The sequence below is a fragment of the Chiroxiphia lanceolata genome, chromosome 2 (genome assembly GCF_009829145.1).
Source record: "Chiroxiphia lanceolata isolate bChiLan1 chromosome 2, bChiLan1.pri, whole genome shotgun sequence".
Taxonomy (NCBI): domain Eukaryota; kingdom Metazoa; phylum Chordata; class Aves; order Passeriformes; family Pipridae; genus Chiroxiphia; species Chiroxiphia lanceolata.
In genome coordinates, this window is record NC_045638.1 from 15,327,092 (window position 1) to 15,344,718 (window position 17,627).

General features: G+C 41.7%; 1 protein-coding gene across 1 annotated transcript in view; it reads left to right on the top strand.

The window, feature by feature from the left end:
* The first annotated feature begins 10,383 nt into the window (after positions 1-10,383).
* RPS6KA3 (ribosomal protein S6 kinase A3) overlaps positions 10,384-17,627 on the top strand; it is a 76,008-nt gene continuing 68,764 nt past the window's right edge. The window contains exon 1 of the mRNA XM_032678702.1: positions 10,384-10,605. Coding sequence (XP_032534593.1) covers positions 10,534-10,605 — 72 coding nt within the window. The 5' untranslated portion in view covers positions 10,384-10,533. The remainder of the gene's footprint in view (positions 10,606-17,627) is intronic.

The window sequence follows — 17,627 nt, forward strand, 5'->3', positions numbered from 1 at the left end:
TCTCTGCCTTGACTTCTACTGTGATGGTGACAAAGTACTGGAATGTCTCCTTCTCTGGAGATATTTGAAACCTGCCTGGGTGCAATCCTGTGGAGCCAGCTCTAGGCAAACCTGCTTTAGCAGAAGGGTTGGAACAAGTAACCCCACTGTGGTCCCTTCCAACCCCAACCATTCTGTGGTTCTGTGAGTATTGTTAATGTTGCTGTGACACCAATTTCGAGAATTCCTTGATTTTTTCCTACTGAAATACACACACATGATTAGAAGTGTGACAAATAAAAAAATGATTCATTGAGTCCATGAGAATTTAGAAATATGCCAGCATGTTTTTCTCCTGCATCCTAACAAAAGGGTGAAAAAACAGCAAGGAGTAGCTTCCAACCTACACTCTAGACAGAGGACCTAAAAGCAAACAAGCTAAAGGCAAAAAATGTGATTAGATCTGATATCAAATAACTTATAAGGCTTATAGAAAAATAAATTGAAACTAAGGCAATGCTAGTTAAACATCCTGAGGAAAACCACGCAACTGAAACAATCTGTATATTTTTGCTTATTCTTATTTCATGTCTATGCTCTTCCTTGCTTTGACTATTTAGAGCCATTCATTGCATTCCAATATATCTTATCTTTTGATTATGGACTCAAGTCCATTTTGCTTAGGCGAGTCAGTAGCAGCCAAAACTTTAAATCCCTGAAAGATGCAAAGTGGTCAAAAAAGCTAGAGCCCCTCTCATCTTCTGCCAGCAGAAGATCTGGCCCCTGGATACTTAAACACAGAAGGAAAGCCAAAAAAAAGTATGCTGTCAGGAAAAGCCTCCGTTTGCTGCTATTTTGCCATTCCAAACTAAACTGCAAGTTTTATTTTTTTCAAAGTGTACATAAAATACATCATGTAGACATCAAAAAAAATATTCTTTGTGGGCGAGAGCAATTCTTGCAGGTACATGGAAAACAAAAGATAATAAAATGGATACAAGAGGGTCCATCTGCACACTGATTTTCAACAAGACTTTTTCATTTCAGGTTGCAGAGACATTATGGGGCAGGACAGGAAGGAAAACCAAAAGCATCTGAACAGTGGATCTGCAGCCAAACCATCACTTGCTGACACCGCTACGTCAGCTGCTCAGGTTGAGGTGAAGGTAACAACTCAACCATCCCAGACAACCAACTAGGCCAACACTGTGGCCTAGTATAGAGGACAAAAACTATTCAGTAAGACAACCCTGCAAAAATCTTATATATTCCTTTAGACAACATCTCTATGATAACAAAGTGCAAAGTTATTTTAGACTCTACATTTCCTTTTTCCTTCAAGAATAGGAGTACCTGTACCTGCCACAAAGGAGATGGATATTTAAAGACTCGTGGCCAAAATAGATGAAATAAGCATAACTACTTACTTTAGACCTAACAAGTGAGTCAGCAGTCAGATTCTATTTCCCTTGCTGAAGTCAGAAAACAAATTAGGCTGACAGCATTCCTCTAATGGTGATGACATCACTGAGAGCAGAGTTATTTTCAGTCTCTACAGCACCAGTAAAGGAGAAGCATAAAAGAGAGAAAGGGAAGCTTAACTTTTTACTCACGCCTACTCGTAATATACTTCCTTTGCACCCACTACCTCAAATTAGGTATTTTTTGTTATTGTCATTCTCTGTTTAAAAGTATATATGCATTTTTCGGAGGCTTGTAACGGAATAAAACTTTTTCTTTCTTTCTTTCTTTCGTTAGAGAGCACCAATATATAATGTTTACAGCAATTTTAGCCTTGTATGAAGTAGGAACGAGTCCTCCAAATAGTTTAGAATTGCACCTAAATAAAACAGGGAAGACTTTAAACAATTTACCAAAATGCTCAAAAGCGACCTTATATGAAGTCTATCAGTCTTCAGATGCCCAACCTGTGAGTCCCACAAGACAGTATAGAATGTGGCTCCACATCTGCAAAAATACCTCTCTCTCTCAAGTAACTGCACCGCTTACTTTTAAAGGGGAGGCGGAAAAGCTTCTGCTTTTTGACAGTACAAACACTGTGCTTTGAAGAGTTTTCTAACTTGGGAAAAAAACTTCCTGGGACAGCAGCTGAGAGACACTGTTAAGGTGGATAGAAGAAGACTCGAGGGGATTTGTGGAAGAGCAGGGCTTTCTTCATGAGAAGCCTGAAGCACAGAGTGACATAAAAAATGCATGAGTCTGAGAAGCAGTAGAAAAGGAGATGCGTAAGTATACAGGCCAATGAACAAAGGAGGAAAGGAGAAAACTGAAATGAGCCAAGACAGAGTTCTGCCAAGCCACGAAGCTGAATCTGACTATGAAGCAGAAAGAAGTGTGGAAATGTCGAGAGAGATGGGAGCAGCCTGGCTTTGTTGGTGAGTGATGAGACAAGAGGTGATGAGACCTTTGCAGCCACGGGACTGCAACTCCTGGCAGTGGCAACAGACAGGAAGGAAATACTGAGTTGCAAATACACAGTTCCTGAAGGTACATGATTTAATGAGAAGCTGATCACTTGACAAGGAGGATTAGAGAGTTTGGTTTCTTGTACGGCAAGCGGGAATTTATTAAGAGAAAGGGTTTAGGTGTGAAAAGGGGAAGCAAAGTTTTGGATGCATGGCATAAAATATAGAGATAATTAAAAATAATGAAGAACAGGCAGGAAAGAGGAATTGGGGTGAGGAAATAGATGAACATGAGGTGGATGGACACCTCAGATCCACTCAATGTATTGCAGGGAGAGCAGGCAATCTTCTGCCAACTGTCAGCTTCAAGCTGCATGAGAAGGATAAATAATACCTTGAAAGAAACACAAGAATGAAGTTAAGAGAACCAGGTCTGTCTTAGAAGATAAAATGGAGAAGAAGAAATGTACAAAGAATTAAGAGGACCGAAAAAGGCAGTCAGAGCTGGCTAGAAGGAAATTAGTGACAGATTTCCTGCTTGTCTCTGAGGAAAAATAAACCCAGTGTGGAATGTAATCCTACAAACAAGAGCATTGATGTGTCACTAACGCAAAAGGTGTTTCTGTAGACTAAGGTGTACAAATTTTGTCATACAGATGAGTGGTGCTTTAAGGAGATAATAAAGCATCTCTTTGTCCTGAGAAACTATCAAACAAAAAAAATCTGTGGCAATGAAATTAATAATTAAGGCATCCTTGCAACAGACTGATTCAGCACTCTCTGGAGATGGCCATCTTATTGCCATTTACACTCTCCCTCAACCAATGTCATTAATAATGGTTCTAGAGAGCAAAAAGGAATGAGACACTGGAATACTGCAGGAACACCATCAACACTGATCAAAGCCCTCATCGCAGCTTTTGTTCAACTAGGGCAACTGGCTCATTTGTGTGCAGCAGAGGAGCATTCACTCTGGTGAAGCAGGCAAAATAGCGTCATTCCTTTCTGAAAATTGTGATTTTTAAAATAGCATCTTTGAAGTCAGACAAAGTTTCAGCTTTGCTGAAAGGGAATCAGTAGAGGAGGAATATAATACTGACAACTCGTTTAATCCTTTCTACTGTCTGTGGTGACGTAATACCTAAGACTCTATTAACTCATGAGCTGAAAATTTGCTTCTTACTGCAGTTAGCTGAAGCCATTGGAAATTTTATCTGGTTGTAATGGATTTCATGAGATAATGAATGATTGTTTGTTTCATTAATCTTGTAACAAGTGACTTTAAAAAAGAAAATACTGCCAGATTTCTATAAATGTTTAGAGTATCTCCATGGCTTATCACTGTTAACACCACAGCATTTACAATTCCTGTGATTCACTAAATATTGACACAAAAATTCTTATACAGGACTAACTGGCTATTCACTTCCAAGACACAACTGCTCCTTATATGCTCTTTAAAACTGTTCTGCTCTTTTTCCTCTTCCTTGTTTAAAGAGTCATCTATTCTCAGCATCCTCCTTCCGTTTCATCCTACATGTTACATTACCTTCCTTTGCACTTACTGGAGAAGGACCAACAAGCCAAAAATCTTCCACAATCTCTCCTCCTCCGCTTACAGCATCTTGCCCGATCTAGTAATAGGTCAAGTCCATATCCCTTCTTAGCTTAAGCACACCACAGCCCAGAACGTCTGACAGCTCAAATAGCACAGACTTTACAGTTTCTGACTCACCTGTTGCATACATACCATTTTGCAACACCAAAGTTCTAAATAAGGGACCACATCTTAACACAGCCTTCAGCTGCTCTGCAATACTGGATAAATGTTGCTGCTTCCTCATCCTGCTACTCCTTTTGGGAAGGTTGTGACTCTGGAGCAAGGCCGTGAGGATGTCTTTGCTCCACCAAATAGGACAAAGCGGGTCAACACAGCCAGGACAGAGAGAGGTACTCATGAGGGGACTGGGCTTGTTTCATCTAACATGTTTCTCTTCACTGCTTCCAGATAATGAGCTGTCTTCCATCAGGTTCGTGCTTCCCTTCAGTAAGCGCTGACTTTGGGTGATAGAAATGTGCACTCACTGTGGAACTGTGTCATCGCACGGTGCTGAAATGATTGCTGGGGATCTAAAACATCTGTATTTAGAGTAGGCACCTTTTCACCAGTAAATCACCCATGGGACACAAAGAAGGGTGCCATGCTTTGGAGTTTGCTAACCCCTAGCTAATATTGAGTGCTGAAGAAACACTTCAGAGTAAGTCAATCATCAGCGAAGTTCCTTTTTCACACATCAACAACACATAGGATTGTGAATCCATCACATAACTGAATTACAGAGGGGGCTAGAGCTCATGCCAGGAATTCCCCTGCTGCACTGGAACAGCAGACATCATATGGGAAGCTGGGGAAAACACTACCTACATACAGCCTGTTGCACAACGAGCATAATTACAATCCATACTGATTTACATTTGATAATGTAACAAGTTTTATTGATCACTGGAGAACATTTTTTGAACATAATCACAAACCTGGACCCCTCCCGAATGCCACTGCTTTGTTCTCTACAGGAAAAAAGGAAAGGCACAAATGTGGTGAACTGTCTTGAGATTTCAAGCTAATAGAGATAGCAAACTGTATTTTTAGGATAGTAGGTATTTTGGAAAATATCAGCAGATTGCTGGGAACAAGCATCAGCTCAGTTGTCAACCAGGATAAAGGACAGCTGTTAGCTCAGTCAGGAGAATCTCCTTCAGTATAATTAAGGATCAGTAAAGAGAAAGTGAAGCTTTCTAGATTTAAAAGGGATTCTTGGCTACAAGATGCTGGATAATCTATAAAAGGTAGGGAAGAGTAAGATTGTTAGAGTGGATGATTTGGTAGGTAATTTTCAATGAGATCAAGGGATGAGTGAGGACATTAAAACTATTTAATTGTGAGGGCATAAAATCAGGAAATTTAGGTACTAAGGTTAAATCCCAGAAAAAGTGAGATAAACTAGGCTTTGCTTGTCAGTAGGCTCTTTAAATTAGACCTAATTTGATAACAATAATAAAAAGGTATGTGACCCTAAACTCCTAGGTCTGGGGGAGGTAGGGTATTATATAAAGCTATGACCTCCTCTAGACCTGGTATGTTTTATAGCAGTGATTTGTGAAGCTGACAAGTTTTTTATTGCTATATTATCATGTATAATATAATATATTCTACCTCTATCACCTTTATATCTTTTTTCTCTCCCCCTTTTTTTTTTGTAAATAGCTATCTTTTGTCGTATTTAACCCAGGAGAACCCCAACCCTTGATGACTGACCCTTGCTCATATTCTACCATTTCCTTTCTGTCACAAAATACCACAATCTGAAATTCTAATCTGCCTCTCAATGTTCCACTGTAATGGGGTGACAACTTGTATTCAGTATTTGATAGCAGGTTTCCATGTAAGATTTCAAAGCTCAGCAAAAGGCTTCTCATATTCTGTGATGAACAGGGTAAGCTCTGTCATTCAGAAGATAAATCTGAGCTATCTGTATGTACAGAAACACTAAAATGAGAACATATGTTGGAGACAGGTATGCTGTAATGAGACCGTATTTTATTGAACTCCAGATTTCCACTCACGATGTAGAAACCACAGGCACAATTATTTCCTGCTAGTATACTGACCACAGATAAAACTCAGAGAAGTAGTACCATCAAACCTGATGCATTATGCTTTACCCTTTCAGTGCAATTTTATGTAAATACACATACATCCAGAAAATCCAGTTTTAAGTTGCGAGTCAGACACTGTATCTCTAATTTATATAGGATTTAGAAGGTTTTTTATTGTCATTATCACATCTTCTACCACACTTGCAGGATTAGAACTTCAAAGAAGAGCCTGCCAGAGGAAAATGCCGGAAATGTTTGCATTCCTGTACGATTCCATCATCCCGGGGCCTGTAATGGTGAAAGCACCCTCCAGCAGATGTTGTTTGAAAGGTCAGGTTAAGTCTTAACACACGCTAGACATTCATTTCAGTTCTTCCCTTTTTAATTATTGATTATAACTCTCTCTAACCCTGGTTCGTACAGCAAATCCTTCTGGTGTCTCTGCTATGACAACTCGCACCAGCTGGAAGCTTCTTGCAGCACTTTGACTCTCCTGCCCTGGTCTTTGCCAGCTTTCCAAACATCAATGAAACCATCCTTTCAATACCCTGATGAGGTTAAGGAGATGCTCTTTATACTTGCAACTAAAGCACAGAGCAACCAGTTCTAATTAGCACTTAGGCTTCCTTAGTTTATTTTGGCAGGATGTATTTACACTTCTCCAATCACAGCCTCTTCACACTATTGAAAACGTTGTGAAGAAAGACTAAGTCTCCGTAGTTGAATCTCATCTATAAAAAGTGACTGACTAAATTACACAATTGTCCTTTGTGATCTGCTAGGAATTGAATCCAGGTGTCTTGAGAGTAAGAGACTCTCTTTTTCGCTACACAAATAAATGGTATTGATTTTTTTAACTTCTTGGAGGTTTTCCCATGTAAATTTGGACAGTACTTCTGTTTATTTTCCTCTGCATTAAATTCAAATTATATACCTCAGTACTATGGTTGTAATACTTGAAACAGAATTTCACGTTTCTGCACTGCATTTACTATTTTGTATTCTATTCAGAAGATACTGCATTATAATTTCCACCTAATACACTACCAGACCTTCTAGATGAGCGTAAGACTCTGGGTTTTGTTGCCATAGTTTCCTTTGTTTTTTCCCCCCTTTTATGTGTATTTTAAAAATGCAAGTACAAGTTCCCAAACATTATTCTGATAGCAATATTAGCAAACTAATTCTGTTTTATATGTATTATTTTTTGGGCATGACTATGGTGATTTACCAAGTTTACTGAATTAATCTTCAATTAATTCTGCATTAATTGCAAAGAGTAAGTAGGTACTACTTCAAAGCCAGGCTCTGATACCACCAACCTTAAGCAAGCTTCCCTAATTTCTGCCACTCACATATCAAGATGCCCTCTGTGGGAAAGACAGGTTAGTCCTATTAAGCTGATGTCTGCCTTGCAATCGGGTGACATTTTAGTGAGATTTGTTAGAAGCAAGAAAAGAAAAATGATGCAGCAGGTGAAGCCCACCTAATTCATATGACAGATTAATGGGATTTTATACAGCACTGTCATTTCTCTGCCAGATGCTACCCTTTTCCTAACAAAGGTGATCAAATTTTCTCATGCAATACATGTAAAACATCTGTGTGGATGCCATAACGATTGCAACCACTTATGCAAAGGTGAAATCAACCCCCAAAAGCGAGTCTGGTGACAGATAATTCTTAGTGGTGACTACAGTCAAGCAGTGATGGCTGTGCCCAGAGGGAAAGTGGGTAAAAGAAAAGGTCTGCTGCCACAGGTGAAAGCATTACCTTGCTTTGGCCTGAGACAAAAGGAACGAAAAATAGGAGCTACTGTCTTGAGGCAAAATATCTTCAGCATCTTACCTCTTGCTGGGAGGATGATCCAACTCTGAGCTTAGCAGGATTTGAAAGTCAGAATCCCCCGCAACTCCTAGAGATTAACTGATATGTTTTTCTTCCCTGTGGAGGCAATTACCAGATGATTTTCTTGCCCTGAAGTGTGTTCTTGCATAGTAGCTCCTATTAAAATCCTGATGCAGCTTTCTCCTATATAAAACTTGTGTGGTGTGATAATAATCAAACCCCTGAACAGTGAAGTGACATACTTCTATCTACACTCAGTACTTCAGTACAGAGAAGAGGTCAGATTTCTGTTGTTTGAAGCTCTCTTATATGCTAATGCATAAGATCTTTGCCCTTGTTTTATCCTGGATTTGTAGGATGCATATAGGGAAGGACAAAAGACGACCAATGCAGAAAATGTAGAGACACTAACCAAAATATGAGACCCACTCTCCTTTTAAAAGAGTTTTTATTTCAAACAAGTAATTTAGAATATGTATCTATGGCAAGAAAGAACTAGACAACTATGAAAGTAAAAGAGATGGTAATGGAGTTTTTTATTTAGAGGAAGGAAGTCGTTTATAAAGCAGGACTTGTTGAACTTTGTGAAATGCAAGTTAGGTTTGGGGTAGTTTTCCTGTTGTGACTGTCATCTTTCAGCTGCTCAGGTTCTTCTACCTAATGGCACATCTCAGATGTAAATACCTGACTCTGTAGCTGATGCAGATACAAATGGATGAGCTCTGATAAAGTCAAGCGAATTATCTCTGTGAGGGAATAGAAACTCGCATTTCCAGAGGGATATTCTTTTAACATTAACAATTCTTTTAACATCATGGATTTTCACATGAACTCAAGGATTTTTTTAGAAGTCCTGATTTGTGTGTCAACCACATAATGTACAACTGCTGTAAAAATGAGTTTTCTGCTCAACGTTCCAGCAGCCAGCCTGAGACTGAAGTGACCTGGTGCTGATCAGAGTACAAAAACTTATTGCTTGCTATTAACATTATGAATAAAGGCTGCCAAGTTCTACTAAATTATCTGTTTTAAATTGCCTTGTTCTAAATTTCATACCAATAACTGGCCAAAGTTCCACAAATTGACTGTGTTTGAAGAAAGCAGTCCTGACCTCTCTTCAACCTTTAATAGGGTTGGTTGGTGGGCGGTTTAAGAGGACAACAGAAAGCAAAAATGGTAGGGTTAGTTTTGATGTAATCTATTCCCTGGTCTAACTCACCACATGGCAGCACAAGCAATCACACCACTTCAAAAGAGAGGCTGATGCAAGGTCCAGACTTAACTGCAGTGAACAAGGAGAGGGCACAGCTGCTTTCCCTGCCAGGGGTGATGGCTTCAAGTGATCATTCAACTATGACCTTTCACTCCAGATATGGAAGTCTCTTGTAGGACCAGCTGAAGTCTGAGTCATTATGAGCAACTGCCTATCCACTCTTCTGTACCTCTTTGTAGATAGGTATTTATGCTTACCTGAATATAAAGTAGGATATCAAAAATGCTACCAAGCAGAAACAGAAGTAGCCCGTGTTCATCACAGCGGTGTGTGCATGCACACACACACATTTTTAATTACTAGCACTCTTGCCATTCCTCCCACTCAAAAAAAAAAAAAAAGGACTTCCAAATATTTAAAGAATGTTAACTTTTTTCCAAGGATGGAACAAAGCACGTGGTCTGTCAAAATCCAGAAATGCTTTGGGACAGTGCGGGCTGTCGAAAACCAAGTGGCCTTCTCAAACAGTTCTGGAAAGTTTGGCTTCTACAGCAAGAAGCCTGACACCGGTGCCCACCCACCTTCAGCTACTGGTCTAATGTTTCAAGGATTCTTCAGCATCAGCCAAGCCAGCTGATGTTGTTAAAGGATGGGTGTTTATTACAGTGCTTAACATTTTAAGAGAACCATGTAGCGCTGCATACATTGTGCGTCTCAGTATGTTTGTCAGCTGTTTGTGTACTAGCTAACAGCTGAAGGTAAAAGGTAAAATAAGGGCTGTTTTCAGAACCCGTGGGGGGTTTTTTTGACGACTTTATCTTCACGTCTCCTGGCCTGTGGAAGTATGACTTTCCCGCTTCTAGGCAACTCCTACTCACGCAGTCAAACTACTACTTAAACGGTATCGCTACAAAAACAAATTCCTACACCCTAATTCCTTTCCCTCTTTTGCCTAATTCCCTATTCTGCACTACGCCGCGTCCCACACGCCTCCCAACTCCTCCATCCGCGCTGCTGTTCGTGCAAACAAACTCCGCGTGTCTCCCACTCTCCCCTGCCCGGGGGGGTTCCCGCAGCCCCCGGTGCCGCGGCGCTGGGTGCGAAGCCCTCACGGGCGCTGGGTGCCAAGAGCCGCCTGGGCAGCGCTGCCGGGGCGCACGCGCGGGCGGCCGGCCGCCATGTCGTGAGCGGAAGCCGGCGCGAGCCGGTGAGGGCGGGCGTAGTGCGGCCCCGCCCGGCGGCGGGGAGGGCGCGGGGGAGGGACGGGCGCACCGCGGCAGCAGCAGCAATCGCCGTAGGAGCCGCCGCCGGAGCCAGCCGGGCTGTCCCCAGCGCTCACCGCCTGCCTCGCCGCCCCCGCCGGGGAGCGGGAACGCGGAGCGCGGAGGCTGCGGGAGCCGGGCGGGGAAGATGCCCCTGGCGCAGCTGCCGGACCCGTGGCAGAAGATGGCTGTGGAGAGCACGGCCGAGAGCAGCACCGAGGTACGGGGGGGTGCTGTGGGGAAAGTTGTGAGGAGGAGACGGGACTGGCGCTCCCGCCGCCGCCGCCGCCGCTGCCGCTCAGGGCACGGGCAGAGTTTCCTCCCCGCGGGTTTCGGGGCCGGTGCTGGGGGGCAGCGGCCCGGCGGGAGCACCGGGCAGGCGGCGGGGGACGAGCGCCGGCTCCTGCGCGCCGCTTCCTCCGCGGGGCACTGACTCACGGCCGGCACCGGCCGGGGCTCGGGGCGTGTTTCCCGGGACCGGGCTGCTCCCGGCGCGCTCCCTCCCCTTCCGCCCCCTTTCCCGGGAGGGAGTTAACCTGCCTCCGCGGCGGCCGCCGGCCCGGGCGCTTTTGTTCCAGTGCGGTGTCTGATTACTGTCACGGCGAGTTTCCCTTCCCGGGGCGGCTCCGCCGGCGCGGCCCGGGATGGGCAGGAGGGCCGGGCCTGCCCCCCGCCGTGTGCCCGGTGCCCCCCGCCGTGTGCCCGGTGCCCCCCGCCGTGTGCCCGGTGCCCCCCGCCGTGTGCCCGGTGCCCCCCGCCGTGTGCCCGGTGCCCCCCGCCGTGTGCCCGGTGCCCCCCGCCGTGTCCCCGCTCTCCCTGCGGCGGCCAAGGGCCGTGCCCGCCCGGTGCCGCTGCCCCCTTATCTCGACAGGATGGGGTTTGCCGGCAATTTCGCAAGCGTTTGGGAAACCGCAGGGACATTTCACACGGGTGAAGCTTTGTGCTGGGCGGCGTTGCTGGGAACATCCCCGAGGTGCCGCGCTGTGTGGGTTTCCCGCTGTCTGTAGCGGGCCGTTCGCGTGGTGCGCCTGCCCTTGTTAGGCAGGACGCGTGTCAGTTTTCCTAGGCTGGGATAATGAGAGCGGCTGGAAATTAAAAGTCACCTGCGTCCGAGGCCATAGAAGGCTTCAGTTATGTTAATTTTTCCCCTACTACTGTGTTGGTGTGGATCTCTGTAAACACTACACCTACACAGTCAGTCGTGCTTGCTCCGTGAGTTCCTAGTAGCCCACAATGCGTCTGCTAGTTTGCGACCAGACTCCTGTCTGGAAAGAAAAAGCTTCTTCTGACAGTGCAGCTTCTACCTGAATCGGCTCCAGCTGATACGCAGCCAGACTGCTTCAAGTGATGCTGATCTTGAACGGTGTGGACTCAGGCCAGCTCACAATAATTAGTCGCAAGGTTAGGACTTGTTCCTTAGTGAGAAAGAGAGACCAATGCAGAGTTTCTGCAGTATCGGTATTTGTCCTTTTGATGTTTGTCTTGTCATCCTTCTGTTTAAAGGGACTTATCTCTGGGGATCAGAAGAACTTGCAGTTCAGATCTGACAGGCAGATATGTTTTTCAAATTCTTGCCAGTTACTCTAGTTACTTTTAAATTCTTGCTAGTTATTCACTGATTTCTGAAGTGGTAATCTTGGATGATTGTTTTTAAATGGGGAGTAACTGCAATAGTACTGTGATACTTGAGGGTGAGGCAGAAGGTATTATGAGAGATCACTTAAACTAATCACTTAAAGATCTTAACTGTTGCTTTAGTCTTCCATGCTCACTGCATGCAGTTTGTGTAACTTCAGGAACAGTATATGTGCTGGATAGGTAGCAAAATAGAGTACATTATGTGTCTACGTGCATGATTATACTTTGTTACTTACTTTAGTGTATTTGAGACATGATTTCTTTTTAGACTGCTTTTATAAACCTCTTGAAACAAGTGTATTTTACCTGTTCCTAAAAAAAATAGTTAAACACATTGACATGCATCTACAGTAGTGTATCACCAAAGAATTTCTAGGACTACTAACAAAACATGAAACAGCAATGAGCTGACAGGTTTGCACTCTAAGGCCCTAGTCTAGAATAAACACTCAGTTCTTGAAAAGACCAGACTGCACCTGTAAAAGCTTCTCAGATGACACTCAAGAGGAAAAAGTTAGACTTAGAAAGGTTGCTTATCTGAAATGAGTCTTCAGGAAAAGAAGTTTTAATAAAAATAGATAAGTTGAAGTCAAATATATAAACAAACTACCGAAATACATCACTTAGATTTTTGATTTGCATGAATTGTGTTTATATGTAGCATAGCCATATCCTAATTACAGACCCTATGCTGCAAGAATGTCCTTGAGCAAAAATATTTCTTACATTCACTTGGAAACTCATTGTGATTTCAGTTATAGTTTGGTACTAATAGCTGTAACACTGAGTAAAGAGTTTCTGCTAACGTCTCAGATTTGCTGACACAGTTCTTGTAAGACTGTGTTATCCACATAGAATTACAAATTATCGAGCTTTAAAACTCAACTCAGACACTTTCCTTGTCTTAACAACTCATGGAGTTTTTAATTGGATTAATTTTTTATTTATTTCCCAGGACAGTCCTGTATTTATAGTAGTACCACCAAGGAGGTGATCTTCTGTGACGTGTGAGCAAATTTAGGAGGAGGACTGGAATACCTTTAAATTGCTTTACTTTGGAAGTGTAGTTAACCACAAACAGCTGCTGTAATTTAGGTGTGCAGAACAGCAGATCCGTAGAACGTCGTCTTTCTTAAGAAATAATGCAAACAATTTTCTTTTAGGTAAAATATGGCTTTATAGTTTTCAGGGATCATTTGCAGGACATCTGTTTCTAAAGGTATAAATAAGTCAGTGATCCACATAGCATCTCTGACAGCTTTTTCAATGTGTAAAGTTGTTACACTGTTTTTAAAATATTTTGTCTATGTAATGTGTGGTTTCGGGTTTAAAACTTCCTGTTTTAAATCACAGCACCTTTAAAGCTGTGGAATGATGCTGTCTCTTATAGACTCAGGGTCTACTCAGGATTCATAACAAGCTTAGGGGTTTTCTTTCATGGTGAGAATATGCCTGTTAGTTCAAGTCATTTGCTTTTGAGCAAATTAAGTATTGATGATTTGAGTTTGCATTTAAATGCCTGATAAGTAGCCTGATCCTTTGATCTGTATGTACTCCCAGCTATGCATATTAATGTCAGCTGGAATAGAATGAATACACTTATGGCAGCCAAATTTTGGACACCAGTATGTAGAAAGAGCTGGCCATCATAAGGAGATGCCATTTGCTAGACTTTCTTGGAAGCATTTGTGACAGCTATCTTTAGGAGTTTTAATTTGGGTACTCTAAATTGGCTGTGGAGAAAGTTCATTTTTTTCCACTGCTCTTGACAGGATTTGTGGTCACCTGTTTAGGTGTCTAAATAGATGGTATGAATCTCCCTTCACAAATTTCCTGTTTTATATTCTGTATCCACAGTTATTTGAACTTTGTGTGAGATGAGGCAGCAGCATATAATAGTCATACTGATGCTTTAAAGAAATTGATATAATTTAAATTTTGCTTTGTAATTTCATTTTGATGTCAGTGTGACATTCTCTATGTCAATATATACCTCTGGCCTGGAATCTGAAATTCGTCTGATGTCTTGCCACCTGTAGCCATGAGCCTGCGGCTGCAATTGTCTCTTCACATTCTGTACTGGTCTGTGTAATCAGTGCTGTACTTGTGTTCCACAGGAACAAAGGCTATATTTACATTTGGTATAGCCAACACAGGTAAATAGTCCAAAGCCAAAGTGGAATCACCTAAATGGACTGGTCTCTGTGGATTTTGAAGACTATCAGTTGTCTCTCCATTATAGGCAGAATTATCTGCAGCACTTGGCTATCACCTCTCCTACATACCTGCTGTCAGTACAGTGTATTCTGAAGTCTGTTTCTCACTGATTTATGGGGTGACGTTTTCTAACACGGGGTTAAAAATGGGAATTGGAAATCTCATCTAAGTAATATACACTATTCTACGAACTGCTTTGATAGATAACAGATGTTATATATATGTTAATACTTCTGAGAAAAATATCATCTGCATGAAAAGTGTTTAGGGATGTGTGTGGGTTTTCTTCAGCTTTTTCATATCCTTATTGGTACCATTTTACCTGCTCTGTGTTTTGATTAACACAATCCTACTCCATGACATAGTACTGATGTCCTGTAGCCAGCTGGGTGGGGTAGGAGCAGGCAGATGCTTTGCTCTGTTGAGTTCAGTACCTTCATGCACTATTGTGTGCATTCTGCAGCTCTTGGTTTCCTCGTGGAGGTGTTGGGTTTTGACTTTTGCTTGTTCTCTTAGTTTTCTTATGACATCGGCAGTTCTTATCTTGTTATTGTTTTGTTTGTTGTAGCGCAGGCAATATTTCTTGCCCCGGCTGGGACATCCAACACAAAATAGATGTAAGCAGACTGAAGTTTAAAGGCTTGTCTGTTGTGTTTGAATTGATTGTGATCTGTCACATTAACTGGAGTTGTTTGTCATTTGAAATGCTTGACTTAGAGTCACAATGATACATAGACTGAGGTGGGCGTTTAATTATTTCTGCACATCAAAAATATTAGCTTTGTGTTGACTGATCTTGGCAGTTGGCAGATCTACCAGCTTTGAGAACTCATTCAAGAAACTGGTTTGGGGTTGTGTTTTTTCCGCGGTGTTTGGTTGGGGGTGGTGTTTTTGTTTTTGGTTTTGGTTTTCCCCAAATACAATAGCCATATTCCAATCAGGAAACTTCTAAGTAGTTTTTCAGGCAAGAATAAAATCTTGTAATTATTTTTTTCAGTCTTGTTGACTTTCAAACGGGGAATAATTTAATCAGCAAAACTGGGTAAGTTAGAATCTCTTCAGGAAATTTTTAAGTTTAGACAAACTACTACACTTGGTGTTCTATATGCTTGCATACGTGATACTGTGCTACTTATTCTTTCCTTATTCCCTGAAATAAGATTAAATGCCTCACCCAAATAGAGAGGAGAAAAAATCCTGTGTAACAGATGGGAAAATGAGGCTCAACAGCTTAGTGACCCCACCTAGCATCATTCATGGAGTATCTTCTAGAACTGGGAGATGAACTCTGATTTCCAAGACCTACTCCAGTGACTCGACCACAAAGTTACTGAGAGCTGATTCTTATCAGTAAGAGTTACCATATGTTGTCTTTGATGCAAGGAACCGCCTGTGGTATGCTTAGTGCTCCACTTAACTCTTTTCAGAGGAAATGTGTTGCCATTTTTTTTTAATTATTAATTAATACATTTATTGAGTGGAGCCATTCAATTGTATATAAATGAGTATGTCTCTTATAAATACATTATTATCGTCTAGGTCTTTTTCCTGACACAGTTTCTACAGTTCCATTAAATTAAAATAAATGTTAAAAGAAAATTCAAATCATTTAGTTTCAAGCAATTATATATTGAATCATGCTTAGGTATATCCAGAATATGTGAAGAAATGGTATTTTATTGTGATATTAAGTGTCAAACAATACATAGCTTTGAAAAATAAATACATTTTTTCCTGCAGACTCAAAAGTAGTGATTTCAGGATGTAAGAGACCATGATGAATATTGTTTGTATTATTTCTTACATAACATATTTGCCAAAATTAGTTACTGCTAGAACTTAGACTTATATGTGAAACAATGCTTTTAACTTAACAGGGAGTCTTTCTCCTCCGGTCTTCCTGCAGTTGACTTTTGTTATATAGAAAACTCGGAAGTCCGGAATTTTAGGAAATAGTGAAGTTGTTCCATAGCTTCTTCTCTCTTCTTAGCAGAATGTATTAAATTAATAAATGATAAAATAAGCCTGAAAGAGTAATGCTTTAGTTGACTTCGGTATTAAATTTCAACCTTTGTAATCTATTCTGCAAAGAGGTTCTGAGAAACCAACTCATGTCTGAAAACCTGCGTCTGCCACATGAGGAATTGCGGCACAGCCTGGCGGTGCCCGTTGGCTGCCCCAGCTTGCAGAGGGAGGGCCTGGCACATCCTCCCCTCTGTGTGCCCCCATCCCTTTGGCAGGAGCCCAGGGCTTTCAGTGGGCCTGGGACTGCAGGAGGCAGGGAAGGTGAGAGGTGCACCTGCCTTCTCGTGCAAACACAGCCTTGGTAATAGGTGTGTGTACACTCGGTGCTGGAGTCGCTCTTAAGATAATGCGTGTGAGCAGAGAAGGAATTCTTTTATTTTTATATATGCAGCAATAAGTGAGTGATTTCTACATGTATATTTCTTCCTCTTTGGAGCAGATGAACAGAGAATAGGTGATGTGGGTTTTTTTTGTTTTGTTTTATTAAGGTTGATGAATTGACGTGTTAAGTGTAATAATTTACCACCTATCCACTCACTTGTACGGGTAGGAAACTAAGTGAGACTTTCACTTCCTTGTCTTTTTTCTTTTTCCTCTTTTCCTGAACACATGTGATTTGGAGCTGGTTTTAGGTAAGGAAGTGGTTGGCTAGGACAAAGATTTTATGATAGTATATGTGCAGCATCTTGGGTAAGTCGTGGCACTTGTGTGACTTAAGGATGAGTTAATTCAGAGAGTTAAACTCACTGGGAGCTGCAAACTTTTTTAGGTTTCTTTTTCCGACTTGACTTGGCACAGTGCTGGACATATGCCAGTGCCAAGGAAAGCATTGCAGTGCAGGAAAGGGAACTGCTTTTCTGTATTGTTAAACTATACTCTTGAGTCATATTAGATGATAAGAAGGTGGTAAAGTAGATAGGATTTACGAAATCACATAGTTAAAGTTGCCCAAGTATCCTGACTTAAGGAAGTTTGTACCTAAATGATCTGCATGCTAATGGCTTTTATCTGAGGTTGATTGTCTGTGGAGAGGCAAGTTTTCAACATCCTGTTGTTTCTTTTAATACTCAGCAAAGGAAGAAGTCAGTCACCTTAGTCAATAAAGTTCAGAATAAATTATATGGACATCATAGAACCTGAAGTAACAAAGTTTTATGTAAAAGAAATACCTGCAGTAATTTGATGTTTCATAGCATCAAAGACTCATTTTTTTTAGGTTTTTGATTCTTAAAAAAAAATTGTGTTTTAATGTTTGCATGTACTATTTCTAACAGTATATGCAAAATGTATTGAATATATGCTGTGAGAGAACAGCTAAAGAAGTCTAAGATGATAGCTCACTTCTGCTATTTACATCTAGTC